The sequence below is a fragment of the Mus caroli genome, chromosome 3 (genome assembly GCF_900094665.2).
Source record: "Mus caroli chromosome 3, CAROLI_EIJ_v1.1, whole genome shotgun sequence".
NCBI classification, from domain to species: Eukaryota; Metazoa; Chordata; class Mammalia; order Rodentia; family Muridae; genus Mus; species Mus caroli.
In genome coordinates this window covers 90,835,588-90,847,396 of record NC_034572.1, presented here as the reverse complement: position 1 = coordinate 90,847,396, position 11,809 = coordinate 90,835,588, and the positions used below count along the sequence as shown (strand labels likewise).

General features: G+C 41.9%; 1 protein-coding gene across 2 annotated transcripts in view; it reads right to left on the bottom strand.

Annotated features, from left to right (window-relative positions):
• Positions 1 to 6,428: 6,428 nt before the first annotated feature.
• The window catches only part of Rnf115 (ring finger protein 115), a 68,283-nt gene continuing 62,902 nt past the window's right edge, over positions 6,429 to 11,809 (bottom strand). Inside the window, exons 8-10 of one of the 2 annotated variants that reach the window (XM_021157721.2) lie at positions 11,599 to 11,692; positions 8,857 to 8,972; positions 6,429 to 7,709 (exon numbers count right to left, since the gene is read on the bottom strand). In XM_021157721.2, the coding sequence (XP_021013380.1) occupies positions 7,578 to 7,709; positions 8,857 to 8,972; positions 11,599 to 11,692 (342 nt within the window). In that variant the 3' untranslated portion in view covers positions 6,429 to 7,577. The remainder of the gene's footprint in view (positions 7,710 to 8,856; positions 8,973 to 11,598; positions 11,693 to 11,809) is intronic. The other variant, XM_021157723.1, reaches the window with a different exon arrangement.

Below are 11,809 nucleotides of genomic sequence, written 5' to 3'. Positions count from 1 at the left end.
ATGTCTGGGCTTGTCCATCAGCTTTAGCAACCAATTCTATAGCATCCCTCACTTCTAAGTGAACTCAGAGACCTTCCTGCTTCTGCTTCCTGAGTGCTGGGATTAAAGGCATACACGTCCATGCTGGGCTTCCCCAGGACTTTTATCATGAAGGAGTGCTGGACTGCAATTTTGTCAAAGGCTTTTCTACATCTAATTATATGAGGGTTTTTTTTTTCTTTTAGTTTGTATACATTTACTGATTTATAGATGTTGAATCATCCCCGCATCTCTGGAATGAAGCCTACTTGATCATTGTATATGATCTTTTAATGTATTCTTAGATTCAGTTTGCAATTATTATATTGAGGGTTTGTTTGGTTGATTGGTTTTTTAATCTATGTTCACAAAGGAATTGGTCTGAAATTCTTTTTCTTTGTTGAGTCTATGGTTCAGGTATCAGGCTAACTGTAGCCTCATAAAATGAACTGGGCACTGCTCCTTCTGTTCCTACTTTATAGGATAACTTGGTATTTGATTCACTCTTCTTTGGGAGCCTGGTAGAATTCTGCACTAAACCCATCTGGCCCTGGGCTTTTTTTTAGTTGGGAAACTTTTTTTTTTTTTTTTCTTGTTTTTCGAGACAGGGCTTCTCTGTGTAGCCTTGGCTGTCCTGGAACTCACTTTGTAGAGTTGGGAAACTTTTAATGACTGCTTCTATTAGGAGTTATAGGTCTATTTAAATTGCTTATCTGATTTTGATTTAACTTTGGTTAGTGGTTACTATTGAGAAAATTATCCTTTTCTTTTACATTTTCCAATTTGATGAACTACAGGTTTTTAAAGTATGTCTTTATGATTCTCTGAATTTCCTCTGTTGTTATAGCCCCCTTTTTTCATCTCTGATTTTATCAATTTGTCAAAGAACCAACTTTTTGTTTCACTGATTCTTTGTTCTTTTATTGATCTCAGCCCTCAGTTTGTGCTTTTTTTGTTGTTGTTCTAGAGCTTTCAGATGTGCTGTTGCTAGTATGAGATTGCTTCAATTGTTTTATGTATGCATTTAATGCTATGAACTTTCCTCTTAACACCACTTTCATTGTAGTAAGTTTGGGTATGTTGTATATTCATTTTCATTGAATTCTAGAAAGTATTTTCTTTATTTCTGTCTTGACCCATTCTTTTTCATCCAGTAGAGTTGCTCAGTTTCCATGAGTTTGTAAACTTTCTGGTTTTTGCTTTTTTCCTGTTGATATCTAGCTTTAATGCATGGTGGTCTGATAGGATGCAGGGAGTTGTTTCAAAGTCTTTTATCTTTATAGACTTACTTTGTGTCTGAGTATGTAGTCAGCTCTGGAGAAAGTTCCATGAGGGACAGAGAAGAAGGTATATTCTTTTGTCTTTGGGTGAAATGTTTTATAGAGCCAGGTGTGTTGGTGCATGCCTTTAATCCCAGCACTTGGGAGGCAGAGGCAGGCGGATTTCTGAGTTTGAGGCCAGCCTGGTCTACAAAGNGAGTTCCAGGACAGCCAGGGCTACACANAGAAACCCTGTCTCAAAAAACAANAAAAAAAAAAAAAAAAGGAAAAAAGAAAAGAAAAGAAAGTAATTAAGTTCTATAGATATGTTAGGTGATTTTGGTTTATAATGTCTGTTATGTCTATTATTTCTCTGTGCAGTGTTTGTCTGGATGAGCTGTCTTAGTTGGGGCTCCATGGCTCTGGAGGACAGCATGATCAGTGTAACTCATAAAGGCAAGCATTTAAGTCAGGTTCAGAGGTTCAGTCCCATTATCATGGTAGGAAGCATGGCAGCATCCAAGCAGACATGGCACTGGAGAGGGAGCCGAGAGTTCTACATCTTGATATAAAGGCAGTCAGAAGACTATCTTCTGCAGACAGCCAGGATCTCTTCCACACTGGGCAGAGCTTGAGCCCAGAAGCCCTCCAAAGCCCACCTACACAATGACACACTCCCTCCAACAAGGCCATACCTCCTAATAGTGCTACTTGCCATGGACCAAGCACATTCAAACCACCACACTGTCCATTGGTGAGAGTGAGGTATTGAAGTCTCCCACTATCAAGTGTGTGAGGGTCAGTAAGTGATTTAAGCTGTAGCAGCATTTCTTTTATACACTTTGGGGTCCCTTGTGTTTGGAACATAGATGTTAAGAACTGAAATGTCCCCTTGGTGGATTTTTCCTTTGATGAGTATGTAGGACCCTTCCCTCTTTTGATTAGTTTTGTTTAGAATTCTATTTTGTTAAGATATTAAATTGGCTATACCAGCTTGCTTCTTAGGTCCATTTGCTTGGAATATTTTTTTTTAACCTTTTACCCTAAGGTAATGCCTATCTTTGATGATGAAGTATGTTTCTTGGATGCAGCAGCAGGATGGAATTTTCAAATTCTGTTAGTCTTTGTCTTTTTCTTTTTTTTTTTTTTCTTCCCCAAGACAGGGTTTCTCTGTGTAGCCCTGGATATCCTGGAACTCACTCTGTAGATCAGGCTGGTCTCGAACTCAGAAATATGCCCGCCTCTGCCTCCCACGCACACACACATGCATTTTTCCTTAAAAAATATAGAATGCTTCTCAAATTTGCGTGTCATGATTACATAGGTGCCAGACCACATGATGTCTTAGTCACTAAGCCATCTCTCCAGCCCAGGAGTTACTTTTTCTGATAAATTAAACCATATTGTAAGTAAAGTTGTTGTTGGAATTTTCAACCCTAATAAGCTCATTTTAATTATAAGCTATGTGCCTAGATTGGGCAGATATAGTAAAATACTTATTCCCCAGCTATAAGAACCCTTGCTACTTGTGGTTTCTCCTGACCAGCTCTGCAGTTTTGGTCTGTCTCAGCTTCTCCTCCTCTTCTTCAGTCTCTACATGCCTTCTCCTCTAGAGCCTCCAGTCCTACCTTCCCCTTCCACTGCCCAGTTACAGGCTCTAGCCTTTTACTGACCACTTAAAATGGAGAGAAGGCTCAGATAGCATCACCTGGGTATGTGAAGAAGGCAACCCTTCTTGAGAAACCAGTATTAACTTAAGAATACAAACAGCAGACAGGCAGTGGTAGCGCACGCCTTTAATCCCAGCACTTGGGAGGCAGAGGCAGGCGGATTTCTGAGTTCGCGGCCAGCCTGGTCTACAGAGTGAGTTCCAGGACAGCCAGAGCTACACAGAGAAACCCTGTCTCGGAAGAAAAAATATATATATATATATACATATATATACACATACATACATACACACACACACACACACATATACACACAAACAAACAGCATCAGGTCAACCCACTACAAAGGGTCAGAGTTACATATCGCAACAGAGGCATGGTCATCCTGGAGTCTTCAGGCTTCTCAACATTTCACAGAAATAGAAATAGGAACTCTGGGAAAACTTAATTGTAAATACCATATCATTCCTTTTCTTTCCTTACAGCAACTCAGTCCTCACACTTTAAAGATGTGGAAATTAAGTCTATGTGTTCATTTCTCCCCAGTTCCATCTGCCAAATGTTTTTTGAATGAGTATTTTTGAATGAGAACACCCCTCATAGGCTCGTAAATTTAAATGCTTGGTCCTCAGTTGGTGGCACTTTCAGGAAGGATTAGGAAGTATGGCCTTGTTGAAGGAGTGTCACTAACAATGGGCTTTGACATGTCAAAAGCCCAGCTGTTCCCAGCTAGCTCTCTCTGCCTCCTATTTGTGAACAAGGATATAAGCTCTCAGCTGCTGCTCGAGTGCTGTATCTGCTCCTTGCTGCCATGACCCCCACCATGATGGACATTAACTCTCTGGAACCATGAGCTCCAAATTAAATGCTTGCTTTTATATGTTGCCTTGGGCATTGCGTTTATCAAGGCAATAAAACACTAATCAATATGAAAAAGGATGCTGTATGGGAAATGTGAAGGGCACTTTGTCCCTGGAAAGGTAGCAAGGCTCCCTGCTCTCAAGTCTACCATACTCTGAATGTACAAATAACTGATTCAGATTAGCAGATAAGAATAGCTATATCTGTACAAATACAGAAGCATTCATTTCTATCCATATACAGCAAGCAAAATTGGAGTAGGAAAATCTCCTGAGCTCTGCCCTCATAGGATAGGGCCTTAATATTAATATAAAGGTCTCATGATGCTTCATTCTGAACTGTCAACTTTTCACAGCCAAGAGTCATCTGAAAAGAGAATCTCAATGAGGGATTGCCTAGATCAAGTTGGCCTGTGGACAGTCCTGTAAGGAATGTGAACTGAGGTGGGAAGAGCCACCCTGCCCAGGAACGGCACATTTCATGGGCTGGGCCCTGAACTGTAAGGATGAAGCGTGGTGGAGTGAACTGGGCAGGTAGACATACATACTTACATCCTCCCTCTGCTCAACTAAGCATGCGACTTCCCCACAACCATGACTGAACCTGGAATGCACAGGGCAAACAGACCTTCCCTCTGCTAAGTTTATTTTTTGCCATCACAGCAACAGGCACGAAACTAACATACTATTAGCCTTCTGACACAGGCACCATATCTAAACTACTCCAAATTTAAGGGAAAGCATTATAAAAATAAGCTTTTAGCCCCAGATCACATTCTGGTGTTAGACCAAAGAATATAAAAATGTTTCTGCCATTCTCTCCTACAATGGGCAACATCTCTTACTTCCAGGTTAACCTGTGCCAAGGTAAAGAGAAGTTAAGCACATACTATATGCCATCCCACTGCAGTCTCTAAGCCTACCTAGACACTTATTTACCAAAAATTAAGTTCTGCTCACGTGGCATGAAAATCATGTCATTATGTTCCCTCCTTGTGGTGGTCAAGTTTATGTGGCAATTTGGATAGGTTGCAGGAGGCTCAGATACTCAAACATTACTCATAGGACTTATGTGAAGGTGTTTTAAAATGAAATTGACACTTTCAGTTGGCTGAAAGCAGCATTACTCTGAAGCCCAAACAAACAAGGACATGAATTGAGCACAAAGGCTGTTCTCTCTCAAGTCCGGGGTGCCTTAGCTCCTGTTACCCAAATGTCTAAGTTGGATACCTGTCTTTCTTGTCTGTTGGGTTGGAACTAAACCATCAGCTCCCCTTGGGACTAGAACTACACTCAGGGTTCTCCTAGATGTCACACTGAAGAGCCTGGGACTGCTTAGCCATCACCACTGCACAGGCCAGTGTCTCATTTCAGGTCTCTTTCTACATGATCCAATTGGTTCTGTCTGCCTGAAGTATGCCAATTCCTTAGCATAAAATAACCTGGAAGTCTGAGGTGCCTCCTATTACAGAACATTAAAATTTGAGTAGGTCAAGCCTGGGAAACAGCAAAACAGCCATCTGCCCGCTTAGAGACTAGAGTAACATGGTCTATGTGTCACATCGTGCATCAGAAAACAGCCATCTGCCCGCTTAGAGACTAGAGTAACATGGTCTATGTGTCACACCCTGCATCAGAAAGGGAGATCCCTGCTTATTACTTTGTTCCCATATTGTGTAAAATTAATTTCTACTTCCAGCTCTTCGATTGTAACTGAAAACACAACTGTCCGTCTTGACATCTCAGGACACAGTGAGAAGATGGACTTTCCTGAACTAACAAAATCTTTTCTGAGATAACTGATATTTTACTCAAAAACTACAACTTCAGTGCAGTTTAATCCAGGTGAATGATCAAATAATCGTAACAGAATTCTCATTTACCCACATTCTCCTCCCAACCCAAAGCCACTGTGTATTTTCAGACTATATTTTATAGTCTAACCATAATAAATAGGTCACATCATCCAAATAAACACCCCCTATGAAGGCATAGCATGAGAGGATATGAGAACATAGTTTTCATTTTCTTTAAACTATTTAAATTGCCTGCATGCACGCGTGTGCACATGTTTACATGAGCACACACATTTTGGGAATATTGAGGACTGAACATAAGTCCTTATAGATACTAAGCAAGTGTTCTACATTAAGCAATACTCCCAGCCTCTTTTTTTATTTTAAAATAGAGTCTCACTAGGTGGTCTAGACTCACTATGAAACCTAAGCAAACCTTTAAATTGTGATCATCCTGTGTCAGCCTCCCAAATAGCTGGGATTACAGGAACCATACCTCTAATGATAATCTTTAGAGGCAGGCTATTATGTCAGCAGCCCCCACCCCGCCATCTCTTTCTTTTCACTTCCCAACTTCTTCATCCTCTAACAAAGTACGAAAACATCTTTAACCCCACACACTTACCCCCAAATCAGACTGTGAGTCAACAAAACCTGGGAAGGACTCCTCACCAAGTTATAGCGCCCTGTTCTGCTCATTCTGAGCTATGAAGCACTACAGTCACTCCACACATGGAGCTGCTGCTCGCCTCCAGGCCCTTTCTGGGCACCAACAGCTCCTCTGCGGCTCCACCGTGCGTGTCCTTTTGAGACGCTGAAGCTTAATGACATGCTCCACAATCTCCATTTATTCCATTTCAAACACGTACAGAGTATGTGTATGAGCATCGTTAGAATGTAAAACACGATCTACCTTTCCCAAACTAAGTTGTTTTGGCCATGATTACATTGATCAGAGTGATTCCAAGTATAGCTAGAAGTGAACAGAACAGGAAAAGTTTCAGACATGAAAATGGGCTTTACAAACTAAAACAAGAAACATACAACTTTAATTCCTAAATAAACAATGAATTACCAAAACTGTAAACTGGTATAGAAGCAGTAATAAAATAATCCTATTTTTAATGAAGGAATTGTATTTTTGAAGGAAATTATTTTATGAAGAAAATTATTGTAAGGTTTCTAGTATGAAAGACAATAAACAGTGAGTTGACAGTCATTAAGAACATCTCAGTAGTAAAATCTCCCACATCTCCACATCTATATGCTGCTCAATTTAATGTCACAGAGGAACCAAAATCAGATTTCTACCAACCCAAGGCTAAGTAAGACATGCCATGGTGATGTTTAGGGAAACTGTGCTTCCTGAACTAAAATAAGAAAATCAAAGTGTATAGTGACACGCCATTTTTCCTTCCCACTGTAATTTTCTTGATTTGCTCTCTGATGATCAAGACAGAACAGCATTAGAGTCTCAGACCCCTGAATTAGTCTTACCTTGCTAATGGGGCCAAGAGCAGATACTTGTACTCTTGTACAATTAAGAAAAAAAAAAGACCTTAGGGCTCTGGCATCTTCTCTATTTGCTGTGAAATCCACTAATGGTAGGATAGAGATTGAAGGAGGAGGTAGAGACATCCATTACAAGACAACATAACAGTAGAACCCTACCTAGACTTTAAGGAATTGATCCTACTCAAGCAGGAGAAAACTGACATAATTAAGTTTCACACTTATAAAACTATCACTCAATTCAGGAACAAGAGGCATTTGGTTGTCGATACAATTCCACCTGTAAGTCCTAACTTTAAATTCAGAGAAGAAATACACTCGTTTGCATTAATATTATGGGTTGGGGTTTCTTACATGATTCCTAAATCCATCTACTATTTTGTTTGTTTAGTTTTGATACAATTTACAGCTATGATAACAGGACTAACGCAGGCAGCCCTGGTTCAGGTGTGGTCTTTAGTTTCAGAAAGTCCATCGGTCATGTAGCTGGCTGTCATTGCTAAATCTGTTGCTTGCAGAGGCCTCAGAGCTCTGGGTTTGCCGAGTAGAGTCCTCACCATTTAAGCTCTTCCTACATACTGGGCACGTGTCATGCTGAAACAAAATGATATCAATCCATGTGAACAGCATGGCCTGAGAAGCTGGAATATCAAACCCTTAAAAACCCCAAAATCAAGCTGGGGAGATGGCTCAGTCAGTAAGATGCTTACAAACAAATGCAGAACCCATGTAAGATGCCAGTGACAGATGTTTGCAATCCTGTCAGGGGTAAGGAGGCAGACACACAGATCCCTGGGGGGTGTGGCCAGCCAGGCTAGTCTGATCTGTTTAGTTCGGGTCAACCAACCAGAGACACTGTCTCAAAAATCAAAGCAAACAGTTCTTAAGGAACAGCATCTAAGGCTGACCTCTGCCTCCCCACGCACACATATGCCTGTGTACCGATCATGACACCTCACCTCCAATTATGATTTAAGGAACCTACCTATAAGGTGACAACTAGAAAAGTACCATACCAGGATATTTCATGGATAGAATTTTAGGTAGAATGGACAGAATTCTAAGCTAAGAAGTTAATAAAAGCCAACACATTAACATCAAACAAAAGTAAGTGCTAACAGTGACTTCCACCATTTCTTCTGTAGTCTCAGGGAGACGAAACTAACCCTTCCTTTAAATGGACAGAGAGGGCGGAGCGAGGCTCAGCAGTTGCAAGCACGCACCACCCTTGCAGAAAAATGAGTTCGCTTCCCAGCACCCAGGAGTTACAATGGCCTGTAACCAAAGTTCCAAGGAATATAATCCCCTCTTCTGGCCTCCAAGGGCACCTGTACTCATGTGTACATACCCATTCCAACCACACACATAGATACATGATTAGAAAATAAAAATTAAACCTTTAGAGGACAGAAAGCTAAGTGTTCTGGGCTCTGTAGGCTATTCTACATCAATTCTGTTACAGCTTTCTAGCGCTGCCCAGTCACCATGGGAACAGCCACAATCTGCTAACTGTGCTTCAGAAGCTGCTGCAGTGCCATGGGGGGCTGTCCTGTGGCTAGAAGCACTACAAGAGGATAATAATTAAACAAAACAATGCCAGTAGTACTAGGGTCGGCAAGGAAGCTAAAATCTCATCTACTTGGCTCTCTGAACTGCAACCACATCTTTACTCTGAACCAGCCTCGCCCAGCCAAAGCTAACCTGTCAGCTGCCCTGTCACGGGATAAGCCGCTGTACTCACCAGTTCTAACCACGGCACGATGCAGCTGCTGTGAAAGAAGTGATTGCAGGGTAACTGCCGGACTTTCTCCTCAACTGTGTAATCTTCTTTGCATACTGGACATTCTAAACCCGTATCTGTTGGAGGAAGATGTGCACTTTTAAAGTAACAAGCAAAAGGAAGAAAGGAAACAACCGAGAGCCGGCATGTGATGCAGGCCTATAACCCCAGCACGGGAGAGGCAGAAGCACGGATGGTCAAGGCTAACCTTGGCTACCAAGTCTACCTCATAAACAAAAAAGAACAAAACTAAACCAGATGTCTCTAACAACCCAAGAAACGTAGGTGTCCCCCACTAAACACAACAAGGGGATGGAGGAGAAAAGTTATATCTAAGTGGTTGGCAGATGAGAAGTATGAATTGTATTCAAAATGGAGACAAAAATGGTAATAGACATGCAAACGAATGGGGCCAATTCCAATAGACCTGGTAGGAATCATATAATAGGCCCAATCTTTAGTGTAATGAGTTAGAAGAATTAGCAGAGCTGGCTCAGTAAGGTGGCTTAGAGAATAAAAGGGTTGCTATCAAGCCTGATGACCTAAGTTTAGTCCCTGGGACCCACATGATGGAAGAAGAAATCAACTTCCACAGTTATCTGACCTCCACACATGCACTGTGGTACATATGCCCACATACACAAAACAAATGGGGTTTTTAAGTTAAAAAATAGGTAAGCAGGGCTGGAGGGATGACTTAGCAGTTAAGAGCACGGACTACTCTTGCAGAGGTCCTAAGTTCAATTCTCAGCAACCACATGGTGGCTCACAACCATCTGTAATGGGATCTAATGCCCTCTTCTGACACGCAGTCTTACATGCAGAAAAAGTACTCAAATACATTAAACAAATAAATAACTAAATCTAAAAAAAAATTGCCTAACCAAACAAAACAAGCCACAAAAAAACCAAAAAACAGGTGAGAAGAAACTTATTTGTCTATTAAATAAAATAGGGAAAGCATCTTGCCTAATGTGTGACAGCCTGTCAGGCAGGTCCTGCCTAGAAAACAGTGGCAACCTGTCCACCATCAGGGACTGAGCACCCTCAGTAGTGGCTACTGCCTGTCTCAACTACCTGTCTCCTGTGCTTTCCTTACTACGCTCTTCAGTGTAGCTGTCCCAAGGTCCTCTGAAGCTGTTAAAGGCTATACCAGGATATGGGACTTCAAAACTACAGAGGACAAGTACACTCAGGGCTCCAAATCAATCAACAGAAGCCTTTCTCCCCAGAGAAAATGGCTTCTGTAGTGAGAGCTCCAAGTGGCAAATTCTGAATTGCAGAAATGTGGTTAATAGTATAATGTCTGAGCTCTGCTCCAGGCCCTGATGATGATCAAGGAGGAAGCATTTGAGGAGAACTGCCCCCTTAAGAGACTCTTCCTCCCTTCTCCTCCCTCCCACCCCTCATCCTAACTCCAGCTCTCACTCTCTGTCACAGCTGCGACAACCAACAGCCTTCCAGGCAGCATCCCAACTCCAACTCTTTAGCAACCCAAATACACACAAAACCTCACACCAGCTGACTCCCTAACACCAACCTCAAGGCAGTCCCACTCAGTTCTACCTGGACTCTCAGCTAGCACCTCAAAATCATAAATTCAGAATTAAAACTGTCACAGCATCTCAGCAGACCCAGGGCCAGTTCATGATTCGCCATCACTCGATGGTGGCAGTGCTGCCTTTATAAAGCTCTGGAACCTTACAATCACCTTTAATAATCCTTTGCCTCCTTCATCTTACTATGTAATCAGTAATAAAACTAACTCTTTTTAAAATTGAACTTTTCTTTCTTCCTTCCTTTCTTTCTTTCTTGCTTGCTTGCTTGATCTCACAATGTAGTCCTAGCTAGCCTAGAACTCACTATGTAGACCAGGCCGTCCTTGAACTCAGAGATCTTCCTGTCTCTACCTTGATAGTGCTGAGATTAAAGCTGTGTGCCTCCATGACAATCCAAAAATCACACCTCTAAATCTGTCTTTTCCTTTCTGTCAGCATTGTAACCATCACTAGAACTCCATCTGAACTCCAGGTAGAGTCTCCCCAAGTCCACTTCTGTTCTCTCTCCTGTTCACTGCATCTAGCACATTTCCAGGAGAACCTTCCTAAAGATCTCTCACACCCTTGCTCCTCCATCTGAGGACCCCCTATCAGAAGGATGAGGTCATGGAAGAACAGGGCTGTGTTGTTTGCGTCAGATATAAACTGCTCTTTTATTAGATGTGAATGGTCTCTGACTTGAGGAGCAGAGAGACTGTCTGACCAGATAGGGAAAGGGGGGTGGGGGGGGGGGGGACTTGTTTAGAACAGCTTCAAACTGCAAGACAAGTTTCAAGTTTAGGTGGTAAAAAAGTTTCGAACCATGTCTCTGTTTACCTGACTGGACCTTACATGTGAAATGAATCCCTAGCCTCATATCTGTCTTCTTCCTATGGGATCATAGGCCCAACACTATTTTCTACAGCTTTTTTAATCACTTAGTGAGTTTTGTTTCCAATAGTAAGTTCTTGTACTAATTATAATCAAGTTTTGTACAGACAACTACCTATTTCTTGTGGGACCTAGAAAGCAGGCATGCTAACTAGGACCTCCATAGCTGGTAGTCAGACAGAAATGTTAGGGAACCATACCTTTAGAAGAGAAATGCACTGAGTGTTTGATCAGATGTCATAGGAAGACAGAACAAATATGAAAGTAAACTTACTGACTTGTTCCTGAGTTACTGTAACTGTTGGGAGAGATGTGATCTTCTCCTTGTCGGCTGGAGGGGGACCCGTGTTTTCCAGCTGTCCTAGAAGCTACAAAAAAGAAGACGCAGCTGGGCGTGGTGGCGCACGCCTTTAATCCCAGCACTTGGGAGGCAGAGGCAGGCGGATTTCTGAGTTCGAGGCCAGCCTGGTCTACAAAGTGAGTTC